The sequence below is a fragment of the Staurois parvus genome, unplaced genomic scaffold, assembly GCF_062004578.1.
Source record: "Staurois parvus isolate SC_StPar_1 unplaced genomic scaffold, SC_StPar_1.0 ptg000147l, whole genome shotgun sequence".
Taxonomy (NCBI): domain Eukaryota; kingdom Metazoa; phylum Chordata; class Amphibia; order Anura; family Ranidae; genus Staurois; species Staurois parvus.
This window is the reverse complement of record NW_028317943.1, coordinates 3,134,866-3,152,131: the sequence shown is the minus strand read 5'-3', so window position 1 is coordinate 3,152,131 and position 17,266 is coordinate 3,134,866. Positions and strand designations below refer to the sequence as shown.

At 43.2% G+C, this 17,266-nt stretch overlaps 1 protein-coding gene across 3 annotated transcripts; it reads left to right on the top strand.

The window, feature by feature from the left end:
* The first annotated feature begins 99 nt into the window (after positions 1-99).
* Positions 100-10,711, top strand: DNAJB9 (DnaJ heat shock protein family (Hsp40) member B9). 3 transcript variants are annotated; one of them, XM_089673962.1, is made up of 3 exons: positions 100-150; positions 4,981-5,208; positions 7,285-10,711. In XM_089673962.1, exons 2-3 carry the CDS (start codon positions 4,992-4,994, stop codon positions 7,740-7,742), a joined length of 675 nt encoding a protein of 224 aa, XP_089530088.1. In that variant the 5' UTR covers positions 100-150; positions 4,981-4,991; the 3' UTR covers positions 7,743-10,711. The 3 variants fall into 3 exon arrangements, with proteins under 3 accessions (XP_089530088.1, XP_089530087.1, XP_089530086.1); XM_089673961.1 differs by lacking the exon at positions 100-150 and adding an exon at positions 222-316; XM_089673960.1 differs by lacking the exon at positions 100-150 and adding an exon at positions 353-442.
* The last annotated feature ends 6,555 nt before the right edge of the window (positions 10,712-17,266 follow it).

Below are 17,266 nucleotides of genomic sequence, written 5' to 3'. Positions count from 1 at the left end.
GTAGCGTCCTTTTTGACTTCATAGCTCCGCCCACCCTTCCCTTTCAGCTGACTTTCCCGCGTCCGTTGACGCACACGGCTTCTGGAATCTCCAACATTCTACCAGAGCGCGAGGTCCTGTCAGCGGAAGTAACGCCCCCTCCTCCAGCCCGTAAGTAACAACAGCCTTCCACGTGCGCCTAAGGTCACGTGGTGAGGCAGCGGCCAATAGCGTAGTGTGTCGTGTAGCCGAGCAGCTGGTGGCTGAGTGGGCGGGACTGGGGTTCAGAGCAGATAAGTCCTGAGCTGTTGGGCGGCCGCGGCAGTACGGGAGTTGGGTAAGTGATTGAGCTCGGCAGCCTTTATGGGGGTGGCTATGCTTTGCTCAGTGCTGGCACTTTACAAGGGTCTATCGCTCTGTGAGTTGCCTTTGCTTTGCTCTGGGCTACTGGCTTTGTGCTCGGGTGAGTGTGTTGTGTGCAGGATTCCAGCGTTCATGGATTTACATGCTCTCCATGCCTGAGGCTGCACTGAGGTGTCTAGGACTGGGCAGATCTCGGTGTCAGTAACATTGCTGTGCTGAGCTTTGGGTTGGATGGGATCCCTTGTGATATGTTGTTGGGTTACATCTGAACTTCTAGACAAGGGATCTCCAAACATTCTAAACAAAGGGACACTTTACTGACCTTCAGACTTCAGGGGGTGGCCATAGGAAGTGTCCTGGCATCAGTGGGAATGAACGGTGTCCCGTCGTTGGGATGGGATCCCTTGTGATCAGTTGTTGGGTTACATCTGAACTTCTAGACAAGGGGTCTCCAAACATTCTAAACAAAGGGACACTTTACTGACCTTCAGACTTCAGGGGGGAGCCATAGTAAGTGTCCTGGCATCAGTGGGAATGAACGGTGTCCCGTCATTGGGATGGGATCCCTTGTGATCAGTTGTTGGGTTACATCTGAACTTCTAGACAAGGGATCTCCAAACATTCTAAACAAAGGGACACTTTACTGACCTTCAGACTTCAGGGGGTGGCCATAGGAAGTGTCCTGGCATCAGTGGGAATGAACGGTGTCCCGTCGTTGGGATGGGATCCCTTGTGATCAGTTGTTGGGTTACATCTGAACTTCTAGACAAGGGGTCTCCAAACATTCTAAACAAAGGGACACTTTACTGACCTTCAGACTTCAGGGGGTGGCCATAGGAAGTGTCCTGGCATCAGTGGGAATGAACGGTGTCCCGTCGTTGGAATGGGATCCCTTGTGATCAGTTGTTGGGTTACATCTGAACTTCTAGACAAGGGGTCTCCAAACATTCTAAACAAAGGGACACTTTACTGACCTTCAGACTTCAGGGGGTGGCCATAGGAAGTGTCCTGGCATCAGTGGGAATGAACGGTGTCCCGTCGTTGGAATGGGATCCCTTGTGATCAGTTGTTGGGTTACATCTGAACTTCTAGACAAGGGGTCTCCAAACATTCTAAACAAAGGGACACTTTACTGACCTTCAGACTTCAGGGGGGAGCCATAGGCAATGTCCTGGCATCAGTGGGAATATTATTATACAGTATTTATAAAGCGCCAATAGTTTGCTCAGCGCTGTACATTACAAAGGGGGACAGAACATGTGACAGAACAATACCAATACAATGCAAAGCATGAGGGGATTGAGGGCCCTGCTCTTAAACTGTGTCCCGTTGTTGGGAGCAACTGTGTCCCGTCATCGGTGTCATTGAGTGGGAGGAATCATGACCCATAATTGAGGTCATTGGGAGCTGTTGTACACCACTGTTGGTGTCAGTGGGCAGAATTATGCCCCATTGTTGGGGTCAGTGGGACATGTACATTTTATTTCTGCACAGGATTCTGCAATGTGTATAAAACTCATTGAAGTGTGCATGTAAACTGATGTCTTTGCAAGTTAAATCTGCGTAAGTTTTCATGCATGTATGGTGTGAACGAACTCTTACATATTGCTGATTCTTGTACAGAAAAAATCTGCAGGTGATACTAGTGTTATGGTATGGACAGGGAATATAGAGAAGAATTGATTTTGTTGTGCCCTTGCGGAACGCATGCTGAAAACCTGACGTCTTTGTATGATGGTGAGAACAAGCCCTAAAAGAGAACTTCAGCATTTGGAAAAAAAAGTGGCTGCAGCATTAGTCCCATGCCACCTCTAAGACCAAGAGCTCAGTGATCAGAGACCACTGATTGCTCAGTTCTTGAACTTCGGTGAACAGAGAGCTGGTGTTTGTCACTCACGGGCTCTCTGCTCTGCCCCTGCAGCACTCACCAGAGCGCTGGGCTGTAGAAGGAGTGAGAGTTGTGCGCTGACAGGATGAGCTGGTCAGGAATCTAGGTGGATCCCGACATTAAGGTCAGTATCTCTCCGGAGTCAGGACCAGCTCAGTGACGTCCATCAACAATGGACTTTAGCTCGCTGTCAGCTGATTACGTGTCACAGGATTGCAGATCTAAGTGCACTCCTGTGACCCACAGGAGAAGTATGGCCAAAAGAGCTTTGGTCCTACTTGTCCATTAAAGCAGAATTCCAGGTAATTCTATTTTTTCATAATTACATTGATCCAACATGGACCAATGTAAGACATATTCTATACCTGTGTGATCCCTGTGGAAGTAGATAATTGCTGTAGTAGCCACCACTGCAACAATAATCTTTGATTTCTTCCAGGTTTGGTGCTGAGCAGATGCCCTGCTGCACAGTAACCACAGAGAGGGTCGCTTGTTTGGCATACAGAGAATTCCTTGCATTCTGTTTGGGTGAGATGGAGGGGGCAGGGTGGTGTCATCAAAGTCTCCTTTTCCAGTCTTGGAGCCCTTAGTGTTCATTGAGAAAAAGGCCAGGAGTTCTCTGAATGGCATAGCACATAGTTACTATGTAGCAGTGCAACTGCTTGGCACAGGACCCAGAAGACAGGATCAATGTAATAGCAGAAGGCGCTACATTGATTCTCTGATCTCATAGGTATAAAATATGTAAGCTAACTTTGGGTCTGCTTTAACAACTTGCCCTTCGGAAAGTTTTACCCCCTTCATGACCAGGCCATGTTTTGCTATTCTACACTGCGCTACTTTGACAATTGTGCGGTCATGCAATGCTGTACCCAAAGGAAATTTGTATTGTTTTTTTTTTTTTTCTCCACACACATAGAGCTTTCTTTTGGTGGTATTTTGATCACCGCTGGGTTGATTTTTTTTTTTTTTTTAAATATTTTTATTTTCTGCTATGCAATACATCTAATACAAAAAATAAATAATCAAATGTCTTAATCGATTTTGGCCAAAATGTATTCTGCTACATGTCTTTGGTAGAAAAAAGTGTAGATTGGTTTATGTTGAAGTTATAGCTTTTACAAACTATGGGGTGTATTCTGGAATATTTTTTTTATACTACTAATGGCGGAGATAAGCAACTTATAATGGGACTGCGGTAGGCAGTCTGACACTGATACTGGGGGGGAAAACTGATTAACTGCCACTGACCTCACCAGTGACACTAATACAGTGATCAATATTAATATGCACTCACTGTACTAATGACACCTGGTAGGAAGGGGTTAACCTCTAAGACGATCAGTGGGTTAAATGTTTGCCTAAGAATGTGTAATGTGTGTGATAATGTGCAGCTTTTACTAAGAATCTTGTTTTTTTTTTTTTCCTTGCATAGCAGGGAATAAAAAAATGGCAAGATTCCTGGTTGGTGAACAGAGCTCTGTATTGTTTACAATCATAGAGCTCTGTTCCATGAATCACTGATCAGCGGGTCCTGGTGGTCAATCTTTGGCCAAGACCCGCTGATTGGCTTGTGCTGTAATGAATCACAGCACAGTCAGGCCGGTAGGTGTGTGGATCACGTACTAGGTACATGATCCAGCGGACAGAGGCTGCTTTATTGCCTTACTAGTACTTTAGGTTGGCAAGAGGTTAAAACTACTATGGAGAAAAACAAAAATACTCCCTTAAGTGTAGCTGCCTATGTACTGCATGGGTTAACCGCTTGTTTGTCAAAGGTACCTGTCTTAACAAGTCGTCCACTTTCGTAGACTCCCTCCAGGATGCAGGACCGGTCCCCGCAGGCTCTTCTCTATACTCTGGAGAACACAGGTCCCCTGATGTCCTAAAGTACAATGCATTGTGTATCACTCTGCATTGGACATGAGTTCTCCAAGTGATAGTTCATAGCTGGAACATTGGAGAGCGTTGTCTGCTGGGGCATCAGATACATAAAACTTCCCCTGCCTTAGACATAAATGCTCATTTCATTCTTTCAATGCAGTTCCCCTGTACAAGTGAGATGGGATTTGAAGCAAGCATTGTACTGAGAGAAATATGGAGACTGCCATTTTAGACCTACTTCTGGAAATGTTATTTGCTCAGCTGCATTTGTCTTCAGTGCTTTCTGAATTCCTTTCTGAATCCACAAACTGGAACGAACATGCGGTCAGATTCTTAATCGGCATACCTGTTGGCTGGCTAAGCAACCAGCATTTTCACAAGAGGACAGCAATGGCAGCCCACATAAGGTCCTCACAGGTTCTCTTCACACAGATGGTCTACCATAGATACCAATGAGGTTATAGTTTTGTTGTCAGTATGATTGACAGTGATGAAAGCCAATTACTGTGCATAAAGATAACTCCAGCAATCATTCACAGAACTGACAGTGACTCTTTTCATTAAAGCTCAACTGAGCTTCAGTTAAAAATTAGCTAAATACTTTCCAGGTGCATCAAAACAAAAGCTGTGAAGTCTTTGTTTATTTTCTTCCACTTAGTGGAAAATCTTGCCCCTTGTTAGTATGCTGCAGAGATGAAGCCTTATTGGGTGTGGAAGCAGTTGTTTCTCTGCACAGGTCCAGCAAACCCCCCTGTTGGAGATGAGCTCTCCAGTGAGCAGGAAGTATGAAAGTTGAGGGTTTTTTTTGGCAAAAATATACGTTACTTTAGCAATGCAGTTGATGACATACCTTGTTTCTTTTGCAGGGACCTCAGTGATGGCTTCGGCTCAATCTGTGCTCACATTTGCTGTTTGTATCTTATTAATATCTGAAGTTATATTGGCAAAAAAGACTTACTATGATATTTTGGGGGTCCCAAAAAATGCTTCAGAGCGACAGATCAAGAAAGCTTTCCACAAGCTTGCAATGAAGTATCATCCTGATAAAAATAAAAGCCCTGATGCAGAGGCTAAATTTCGAGAAATAGCTGAAGGTAAGTTTGGTACTTGAAATAATTTCTATATTTAACCACTTGCCTACGGGGCACTTTTACCCCCTTCCTGCCCAGGCCAATTTTCAGCTTTCAGCACTGTTGCACTTTGAAAATTGCATGGTCATGCAAAACTGTACCCATATGAAATTTTTATAATTATTTTCACACAAATAGAGCTTTTGTTTGGTATTTAATCACCACTGGGTGTTTTTTATTTTTGTGCTATAAACAAAAAATTCTAAAAAAAGTCTTTATTACTATTACAAAATTTTGCAAACAGGTAATTTTTCTCCTTCACTGATGCGTGTTGATGAGGCTGCACTGATAGGCAGCAGTGATGGGCAGTGATGAGACGGCATTGATGAGGAGGCACTGATTTTGCTGCAATGATGGGCGGCACTGCAGAGCACTGATCATCAGGCCTTGATGATCAGTGCCGATCTGCTCTGTGACAGCTACCGGTTATCGGTAGTGTTTTCCTCATGCTGTGACAGCGTGAGGAAAGCGCTGCCAATAACCAGCAACTGTATTTACTCAGTGATCTGCTGTGTCGTGTTCCGTAGTACCTCGAGCTCATGGAGATCACCGGGGGCGCGCTCTGGGAGGTTGTCACATGACGCCTTCCCAGAATTGGATAACCGTGCTGTAGACATCATTTGGCTATAGCTCGGTTAGCAAGTGGTTAATAGAAGCTTTCTGGGAAAAAAAATTCTGACATTTTTAACTGCTGGCTTGGCTTTAAAGTTGCAGGCTTTGAGGATGTCATGTTGGTGGCATATCTGCCCCCGAACATGTGATGCAGCCAGTGAAGTGATGAAACATTTTATGTGTGCAGAAATCTCCAAAGGGGAAAGGGATTTGTGTTGCTGCAAATCCTTGCACCAAGTATGCAGCATAAGGTTTAGTTGTCTGTGCCAGGATATATATTGTACAATACCGTTGAGTATCATAAAAAGAGTAAAAATCCAGCACCAATGCTACGTGAGATAAAATAATTGAGACGTTACTAGTAATCGATCAAGACATAAAAGAATTGTGGCAAGATTAATGCATATTAAGCCCCAACCTTTGGGCCTTACTGACGAAGGGCCAAAGGTTGAGGCTGAAACTGGTCATTCTTACCACATAATGGATTCCTTTGTCTTGTTTGATTACTAGTAGTCTCAATTTATCAAGTTGCATCGGTGCCAAACATTTGCTCTTTCTATGCAGAAATATGCACCTTGAACTGGCATCTCCAATTTCCATGTTCTGATGGCTTCCTTTTTACCTTAAAGTGGAACTCCACTCAAAAGGGGAAATTCCTTCTGCTCCCCACTCCCCGTTAAGGATTGGCACCTGTGGGGAGAGGTACCCACTCTCACTTACACTGTGATCGCCTAGGATATTGTAAAGCTGATGTTCTCCTGGGCCCCCCAGTGTCTTCTGGGACACGTGACAGGTCCCAGAGGACTGCAGGACCATTCACAATGCGCAGTGGGTGTCCGGCTGTGAAGCTGCCAACTCTCACAGCTGGGTGCCCGCACTTAAGATTCCTGCTCCATGGACACAAGATGGCTGGTGAAGATGGCTGTGGTGAGGACACCGCTGGATCCTAGGACAGGTGAGTGGCTGCTTTTTAAAAGTCAGCAGCTGGTTTTTGTAGCTGCTGACTTTTATTTATTTTAAGGAGACTGGACAACCGCTTTAAGATTATCCTATGAGTAACCCTGTTACTTTATTTTGAATCTCCTTGGGGCTCACATACATGATTTTCAGCTATGTAATTCTGATTTCTTCTGCACCAGATTTTGGTGTCGTATAACCACTTCTCCTAGCAGGCAGTAGTACTTCAGGCAGGTGAGAAGTTAGATGTTCTCGGCACTGACTGCACCTTACACACATAATGATTTTGCTTTCAGCACAACCTTTTGTTTCTGGAGGACATGGTCACGATGCTTTTTTACAGCACTGCCCACAGCAGCAAGCACTAGTGAGCCCTTATCTGTGCATACGTGTACATTTAAAGTATGGATGGATATTTAAAAAAAAAAAAAAAAATTTTCTTTTCTGAGAATGTTTACTTTCTCATTTCAGCATATGAGACCCTTTCTGATGAAAATAAACGGAAGGAGTATGACCAATTTGGCCATGATGCCTTTACAAATGGTGGAAGAGGAGGAGGCGGCGGCAGCAATGAAAAGTATTTCCACCAGAATTTCAATTTTGAAGACCTCCTCAAAGAATTTGACTTTTTCGGAGAGAGTCAGCACACTAGATCAAAAAGACACTTTGAAAACCACCATTTTAGGAGCCACCAGGATCCTTCTAGCAGGCACAGGCGTCACTTTGATGACTTTGCATTCAGCGGAGGTTTATTTAATGACATGTTTGAAGATATGGAAAAAATGTTTACATTTGGTAGCTTTGGGGATGCACCACGGCACAATATAAGAACTGAGCAGAGGTTTCGGGGGTCCAGCAAGCATTGTAGAACTGTCACTCAGCGAAGAGGAAATATGGTTACAACATACACAGATTGTTCAGGGCAGTGATCTGCACATGAAGTTCTACTTCTGCAAAGCTGCGCATGAGCCTATGAACTACCAATAAAAGCTTTATATTACAATTTAAAAAGTACTCCAATGGGCAGTTCAAGAGAACATACAGCAAATAGCAGGAAAATGCTTAGCTCATGCACAGTAATCTACAGAAGATGTTGTGAAATAGGGTGCTATAGAATTACATTGCTTACAGATAATTTATTTTAGGATTTCAAAGAACCTGTGTGAAATTGTAAATGGATAAACCGGTTGTAACATTTCCTCACTTTGTTAATTTAACAAATTTGTGGCATTTAGTATGTTCCAGTAGCTCGATATTTCTTCAGGCTGCTTTTCTGCATTTTTTTTTTTTTTGCTTAATTTCCTAATGGGTCTTTACACCAGGGGGCAGAACAAGCTTCCTGATGACATGATTGGCTGTCACATGATTGGCTGTCACATCCTATTGGCTCCTGATCATAATTAAAGATCGGTGAGCAGTCTGCAAGAGTTTGGTCACTGTGCTGGGACCATGCTATCAGCGCAAAAACCTTGGCCACCATAGTCACATGTGGGGAGGAAGTGTGGGTATTAAGCATGCATTCCTTGCTGCCACACATGTGAAACATGGTCAGCATGAGATTAAGGTGCAAGTGCAGATGTAGTTATTTTCTACATTTATTACAGGCCTCCTAAAACTTTAACTACAGTTTCTCAGTTTGGCTTTTTCTTGTCAAAACAAGAGAATGTTATGGCTGTCAGTGGTATTACTTTGGCAAGAGTTGCCATGTTTGATTTGTGTAGTTGATGATTTTTTTTTAGCATGTATTTCTTTTTTAAAAAGCTTAAGGGTTTAAAAGACCTGCCCCAAACTATGCCAGACTTAAATTTAAAAGTCCACAATTGCAAATATAACCATACACAATTCATATTTAGTATAGGACTTTCTTTATTTCGCTGCCATTTTTTTCCCACATTTATATGCTGACCAACAAAAATGATGGGTTGAGATAAGCTGACATTGCCAAGGAAGGCTTAAGTAGATGCAGCAACATGGTTTTTATTGTATACCATGGACATAAAAGGTCACCTTTTAGAGCTTGCCACTGACAGTGGTTTAGGTTTTCCCAAATCTTGTCACACACTTTTTTTAGTCCACCTAGTCTGCATGTAAATAAGGGAAACATATAAATAGACACTTTTACATGGAATAGTACATTTACATGTATTGCCTATACCAGGGGTGAGCGAACTTTTTGACTTGAGGGCCGCAATGGGTTCATATATTGGACCCGGGGGCCGGACCAAGAGTAGATGAATGATGTGTATGTGTCATCCATAGTAAGTATAGTAATATTCCCCCATAGTAAGCATAGTAATTCGTCCCCCATATAGTAATTCATCCCCCCCATAGTAATTCATCCCCCATATTAATTCATCCCCCATATTAAGTCCCCCCTGTGTCAATTCACTTACCTTTGCTCCGCGCGTTCCTCTCGCCGTGTTCCCGCGCCGTTCCGGTGTAGCATGAAAATCTGTCTCCTATGAAGATCTGTCCCCCTCGACGTATCTGCGCATGTGTCAGTTTCAGGCATTAGCAGCCGATCGGCTATCTCCGGCACATGCGCAGATACGTCGAGGGGGACAGATCCTCATAGGAGACAGATTTTCATGCTACACCGGTCTTCAGGGCGGACTGTGAGAGGAGCCTAGCAGGAGCCTAGCTCCGCCGGGCCGGATTAAAAGGTCCGCCGGGCCGGATTAAAAGGTCCGCCGGGCCGTAGTTTGCCCATTGCTGGCCTATACAGTTCTGACAATACAATATTTTTTGGTGATGTCCTTTAAGACAAGAATTGTGGTGAGGACTGCAAAGTTTCTTAAACCTAAAAGGAATGCAAGGAACAAAAGAAAATGCTTTTACAGATCCCTTAACAATCATTGCAGATGATTATCAGAGCTTATTTTTTTCATTTAAGCTTGAATCACCCACTGTCTGAGGAATGCCTGTTCTTTCCTGTACCCACTGTCTCTGTCAAGGCAGCCTTGACTTAACTGCTATTCATTGGTTTTACAAAATGGAGCATAAGTTTGGTAAATGTGGGGGAGATTTCCTGTTTGAAGTTCTATACAGTACACCAGTGACTGCATTAATCTACTTGCATGTATTGAAAACTGAAATACCTTAAATATCTTGTGGTGTTCTCTGTATTGAGAGTTATACAGTTTAGGGAGATTTTCTATTAAATTGCACTATGGTCTTCATTTCAGCCACCTTCCCACTCTTTTTAATGGCTGCTTGCATAAGGTAATATGTCACATATGGCTGCTGTGCTAAATGTTCAAATTTAAATCTATTCTAGAAGATATGGAAGGTTTCAAATAAAGAGAATCTATTGGGATGGAATATATCAGCTGTCCATTAAAACTTGTTCAAGTAACATGAAGTTTCAGGACCATCTGCCCTGCATGCTTTTTGCAGGTTAGCTATTTGCCAAGTAGTGAAGTCTGAGAATAACTGACAATGGAATTACCATTGTTATAGGCCACATCTACCTTGACCCTTACAACACTTTGAGGCCACTTTTAGCTTAGGATTTCAAGGTGTTGTCAACACTAAATGTAAAGATGTAAAGTTTTTTTTTTTTTTTTGCAGTCCTCTGCGCTAGTCTTGCCATAATATACTCCAGTTCCCTTCAACATTGAGGGAGTTAAGTTCGCTTCCATGGCAATTCAAGCAATACATATTTGTACAAGCCAGCTAAAGCTGTGGAACACTTTGAAATGTGCAATATTTTTACAATACCTTGTGTGCTTTGTGTTTACTTGTTTTGTGCAAAGTGATCAAATGTTTTATTTTTGTTTTTAATATAGCACTTTCTCGGCATACTCCATATGACTATTAATCCTATGGATATTAAAAAATGCCATTTGTCCTAACTCATGTAATATGAGTAAAATAAATCATTAACAATTACAGCTCACATGTTTTTCTGTTGTCTTTTTCTTCAGGTTTTTGTCACCAACTAAATAACTGCTTAGTGATTTCATGCTTTATTCTTTCTTGGTGTATGTAAAGGGAGCTTAAAAAGAGATCTGGAAAATGGTGCATACTGAATAGTATTATGTGGGGAAAACCTCTACTGTAGCACACATGTAACCCTTTGCCGCCAGAGTCGGTTGTGTGGCTTTTTGTTTTGTTTGTTTTGTTTTTTTTTTAGGCCTGAAGATTACTTTAAGACCCTCAACAAAACATATACCTTCTGAAAGCAGAGACCCTAGAGAAAAAGTGGCGGTGGTTGCATTTTTTTTTCTTAATGTCACGTGATATTAGAGCAACGATTTTATCATGGTCAAAATTTTAGTCAAATACACTAAAGTGAATTTTAATTGTAAAATATAAATAGCTGTGCTGAATAATTAGATACTTATGTCAAGTCTTAAAATTGCATCTGCCTGTGAATATGCAACTATTTTATTTTTTTTTATAGGCGATGATTTAAAAGCATCAGTTTGGAGTTAACTGTAGAATTATTGCTCATTACAGCATGTGCAGCAATATGTAACTTGTAGCTCAAACAACATTTTTGTATGTAGATGCCCCAATGTGTGTATGTAAGGGTTGGGCAATGTGTATGGTGCTGTACAGGCGCCCAATTGCTTCCCCCTGACAGCCAGCAGTAGGCTTTTGAGATTTACACACCTTCAGTTCTAGTAAAACCCCCTATTGTGGCTGGTGTATGCCATATGTCTGTGGCAGCGAAAAAAAAATGAATACCCTAAAGTCCAATTCTAGACTCATTGCTGGTCACACGATTTGGAAGGCCCTCTTCTCTTCAGATCTTAAGTTGGTGGGAGGCCCTCACAGATTGTAGGAATTGCAGCAGACCCAACATAAGTGTCCTTTTCTGCATCTCTGAATGGGAGGTACGGTAATGATCCCTACCTGAGTCTGATCCGTGACACCCTGTACTCGCATGTCATCAAACATCAGGCTGAATGACACTGGAGGTTATTTGCCTTGTAGGACTAAGGACATCTATTGGTGGAAATTATTACTGCAAGAGATGGGTTGATTTACTATATATATATATATATATATATATATATTTTATTTTTATTTTTTTTTTCTTTTTAAATATAGCCAGAAGTTGAGCTTTTGAAGTGTAGGTCCAGCTAAAACTTTCATTAAGGGGCACAGGGTCAATAATTGACAACGGTTTCCTTCAGTAGTATTTGGACACTGGCAAACAACAAAAGCCATTGGCTACCAGATATGAACCTTCCCACTCCCAGCATGCTTCAGTTATTGCTAGTGTTCTAGACAGGTGAATATTTTATCTTTTATTAAAGTTAGCACCCTTTTAACAAATTAATATACTCACATGGCCCGATCCTCTGCTTTGTTAACCAGCAAGTTTGTTATACAGAGCACCCTGTCACCCAGTGTCTGTCAATCCCTTCTGGGGCTCTGTGAAAAGGTATACTGACATCCCTCTGGCAGAGTGAATCATAGGTCACTCCCACACCTCATAGTGGGTTGCCTTGATGAAGCGTTTGGGGGATATATCCCCCTTTCTCAAGTCTGCTGGCAACACTGAGTGTATAAATACAGGAGTTGGGGGTCTCAGTAGGTTAACCCCTATAACTATCTCTAGTAACCAATAGGAATAACTAGTAAACAAGGGCCAAGTCTAGTTACCCTTTGAACAACCACTGGGGTAATTTTCAATTCTAAAAGAATAAAAACAAAAGACCCTAGGGAGAACAGCGGATGGAAACTGACCTGTTGTCTCATGCTTTGCCTGATTCCTCATTGCTACTTTTGAAAACATGATTTAAAAGTTGATATTGAGGCTTCTGAGAAGGTTTTTCCCTACCCTTTCTGGGTTTTTTTTTTCTACTCTGGGTCTCCCTCCCAAAGGGGAGGGGATGCAGAGCGGGCAGGAAAATCCAATAGAGTATTAGGGCTAGGAATATATAACCTAAGTGGGGTACAGTTAACAAAAGAAGAGGCTCAAATTTTGGATAAGGGTCTCAGACAGGTCTTAATAAATTTGAAACATACTGAAATCCCAAAACATAAAAGGATCGTAAACCTATCTGATGAATTCCCCCTGTGGTAGCTTCCGGAAAAGAGAGTACAAGGGAAGTACACACCCCTCGGGAGAAACAAATCAGTATTTGATTCTCCGCTTGAGGACAATAAATACGTGTTTTTTTTTTTTTGTTTTTTTTCTTTCTTTCTAATGCTGGAGGACCTGGAGCAAGTAACAGTAGGGAAAGTGAGCCAGAATATATAAGAAAGGGGTTAGATGAAGGAAATATAGTAACTAGACCAACTGATAAGGGAGGGGGATGGTTGTCTGGTCCAAAGGCCAGTACAAGCAGGAAATGGATAAATTGTTGAGTGATCAAGGAACATATTCCAGTTTTAGATTAAAAAAAAAAATCTGCATTGAGATATAAAAAAAAAAAACTGATGAAGGAAGGGATAAGGGATTTGAAATAAAAAAGGGAAAATAGTGCCAGTCTCTGGTAGGGTGCATGTAATTTATTGTACCGGCGTACCTCGGTTTACGAATTTAATGCGTTCTGTGGGACTTTTCGTATTGTGAAAAATTTGTAAACCGGGAAGGTGGTTTCCCATAGGAATGCATTGAAAACCAATTAGTCTGTTCCGGAGGTCAGAAAAAAAGTAAAAAATAAGTCTTCTGTTCAAAACGCTTTATAAAGTGCACTGTAAAGGCAAATACTGTGCAGGGACACGATTCAAAAAAATTTGCAAAGGCATTGAAAACTAATTCAGTTCTGGAGGTCAGAAAAAAGTAAAAAAAAGTCTTATCTGTTCAAAACTCTCTATAAAGTGCACCAATTTATCTGTTCGTATTGCGAAAAAAATTTGTAAACCGAGGCATTATTTTCAATGGATTTTCATTCGTAAAAAAAATGAAGTCACCACTGGGACCTTGGATCCAGTCAGCGGGTACGGAGGTATACTGATGCGTTCAGAGATTAGGAGAACCCGGAAGAGGATCCTAGGTCCCTTGCTTTCTCACAGGCGGATTCAGACTCAGACGAGCAGAACGGTGAAGTTTGCTCCTCCAGAGATTCCAGGTACAAATTGGCCTTGGAGGATGTAGACGACCTCCTGAAGACTATGAAACCTTAGAGATCGAGGAGGAGGACATATGTCTATCTAAACATGACCTCATGTATCCGGGTCTACATGCTAAAAAGACTAGAATCTTTCCCTTACATAGTTCCCTGGTTGATACCATTAAGCAGGAATGGCAAAGCCCTGAAAGGAAACCATTTTTTCAGGTAGCTTTAAAAGGAGATTTCCTTTTGAGGATAGCGGATCCCAGCCATGGCCCTGAAGGATCCTATAGATAAAAGTGGGGAAGTCTTACTCTGCAGGGCCTGGGATTCCACCTCTATCAGTTTTAGGCTGGCTTGATCAGCTACCTGTGTTGCCGGAAATATGGAATGCTGGCTTACCCAGTTACAGTCGCATCTCTCGGCGGGGACCTCAAGGCAGCAAATTTTTAAACATTTTGCTTTGCTGTTTAAAGTGGTAGGTTTCCTTGCAGATCCCTCAGCCGAATCAGTTAAGCTAGCCCAAGAATCTCTGCCCTAGTGAATTCAGCTAGAAGGGCATTATGATTGAAAACCTGGGCAAGGGACTCCGCATCCAAACTGTGCCTTACCCTTTACTGGTGATAATCTTTACGCTCTCAAGGAGGCTTTGGAGCGTACAGCCGATTAAAAAAGGGCATTTCCAGAGAGTAAGAAGAGGCCTTATTCCAGGAGGGTTTTTTGTCAGAAGACACAGGCCCAGAAGGTTAGGGATATTCAGCCCAAGAAACCAAATTGGACAGGGCACAAGAACAGGGGAAAAGGGGGGATCTTATTCAATCCTCCTGAGGGCCCTGCTGAGTCCCAATGACTTGAGCATCCCAGTGGGAGGAAGACTGGGGACCTTTCTCCCTCAGTGAGCTTCAATCTCCTTGAACCTGTACATCCTGGTCTTGATAGAGAAAGGGTACAGGTTGGAGTTTGACTCCAGTCCCCCCACCAGGTATCTGGTAACCCACCTTCCCAAGGATTTGGAAAAGGCACAGGCCCTGTGTGGCCTAATTGGAGACCTGATAGATCAACAGGTCCTTATTCGAGCTCCCCGGATTGAGCAGGGGAGGGGATGTTATTCCCATGTCTTTTTAGTGAAAAAGCCATCAGGCAAGTTTTGCCTTATCCTTAACCTGCACCCCCTCAATCAAACAAACACTTCAGGATGGAATCAATCTTCTCTGTAAGGAACATCCTTTACCCATGTTGTTTCATGGCTACGTTGGATCTCAGGGATGCGTATCTTCACATTCCCATTCATCATACGTGTCAAAAATACCTAAGAATAGCAGTAAGGATGGGTTCAGAGATCCACCACTGGCAGTGTGGGGGTCTACATTTCGGTCTGGCCTCTGCACCAAGAATTTTTACGAAGGTACTTGCGGAGGCCTTAGCTCCCCTAAGAATGAGGTCTATTATGATCATTCCTTATCTGGACGATCTCCTCTTTGTGGCCAGGTCTTATCAACAGCTGACAGAGGATCTGCAGGTTGCTCAGTACTTCCTTCGGAATCTGGGGTGGCTCGTAAACAAGGACAGGGTCATGCTTAACTCCCTCTCAGTTACCTACCTGAGGTACAAGATTTCCTCGGTAGAGAGAAAGATCCTCCTTCCACGAGAAAAGTCTCTCAGAATAGGTCAGATGCTGTCAGAATTGTAGAACAATCTATCCACAACAGTAAGGGACAATATGAGGGCAGTGGGTCTCTTGACTTCATGTTCCCAAGCTGTCCCCTGGTCCAGATCCCACCAGCTGCGACTGCAGGTCTTTCTTCTGAGGGTTTGGATCAGGGACAGATCTACTTTAGATGTGGAAGTCCAGCTCCCGTCCAGGGTCAAGAGGTCCCTTTGGTGGTGGCGAAAAAAAGTCACTCTGGCCAAAGGTCTGGAGTGGAACTCTCCTTGTCCGGTTATCATTACGACCAATGCCAGCTGCTTTGGTTGGGGAGCCCATCTAGGCGACAGAGCGGCCCAGGGGTTGTGGTCTGTGGAAGAGGCTCAGAGATCCTCGAATCAGAGAGGGTTTCTAGCAGTCCAGTGAGCGTTGAATGCCTTCCAGGTAGATCTATTAGACCATCACCTGCAGATCTGTTCAGACAATATGGCTACGGTGGTATACATCAACAAGCAGGGGGGTATGCGAAGCCCTCCTCTTCAAGTAAACGTGGACAGCAATCTGTCTTGGGCCGAACAAAACTTGCTTTCGTTATCTGCCATGCAACTGAAAGGGGCGCAGAATTACCTAGCTGACTGCCTAAGTTGGCATCCAGTCAAACACAACGAATGGTCTCTCAACCATCACTCTCAGGTGGGACATGCCAGAGGCCGATCTCTTTGCTTCCCAGGAAAACAGGAAGGTCTGCTGGTTCTTCTCCCTAAATCCACAATATCAGGCTTTGGGTGTGGATGCTTTCGAAAGTGTGTGGGAGTTCAATCCCTGTTATGCGTTTCTTCCAGTGAGACTGTTCCCAGTGGTCCTGCAGAAGTTTCTGTTAGAAAAGACAAACCTCATTCTGGTAGCGCCATTCTGGCCGAAGAGGCCATGGTTTTCTCTGCTGTGGAGCCTGGCCTCTGTTCCCCTTTCCCCCTTCCAGAAAGGGAAAATCTGATCTCTCTGGGTCCCATGCTACACCCTCAAGTCAGAACCTTGAGGTTGACAGCGTGGCTTCTGAAGAACAACTCCTGAAAACTCAGTAATATGGACTTTAGTGAAATCGCTTCCACAAATCGGTTACCAGAGCTATTTATGCTAAGGTCTGTAAAAAAGTCAGCTCCTGGTTGCTAGGTAAAGGGCGGGGCCCTCCCAATATCCCGGCAGTGTTCGATTTCTTTCACGATGGGGCAGATCAGGCCTTTTGGTTAGCACTTTAAAGGTGCAGGCCTTGGCTCTTAGTGTTTTTCTTCAGATTTCCCTCCTGAAAGATCCCTTTATAACTCCTTTTTTTTTCAGGGTTATTTCCAAATCCAGGCCAGCAGCGGTCAGGTCTTGTCCAGTTTGGGATCTGTCTTTGGTTCTAAAAGCTTTGGTCCTTTGTCCCTTTGAACCTCTGAGGAAATCTTTTAAGTTTTAACTCAAAAAACTGTTTTTCTGATAGCAATCACGTCGGCCTGGGTGAGTGAATTGCAGGCGCTTTCCATTAGGGAGCAGTTTTCGAGGATAGAATTGTGCTCAAGACAGATCCAGGATTCCTTCCCAAGGTTTCCTCCTTTCATATGTCTCAAGATATAAGTTTGCCGACCTTCTGTTCTGCTCCTGCAAGCAGAGAGGAGGAAAGATTAAGTTAATTGGATGTTAGAAGGAGCTTTTTGGTCTGTCTTAGTAGATCCAGAGAATTCAGGAATTCGGATTCTCTTTTTGATCTTTTTGCAAGAGCACAGAAGGGTTCCAAGGCTTCCAAATCCCCTATAGC

Excerpts from the sequence above, each read along its gene's own strand:
- DNAJB9 (XM_089673960.1), top strand. The coding sequence starts at position 355 with ATGCTTTGCTCAGTGCTGGCACTTTACAAGGGTCTATCGCTCTGTGAG. Across the intron at positions 443-4,980 it reads GCTACTGGCTTTGTGCTCGG|GGACCTCAGTGATGGCTTCG; the intron begins GTGAGTGTGTTG and ends TTTCTTTTGCAG. Across the intron at positions 5,209-7,284 it reads ATTTCGAGAAATAGCTGAAG|CATATGAGACCCTTTCTGAT; the intron begins GTAAGTTTGGTA and ends TTCTCATTTCAG.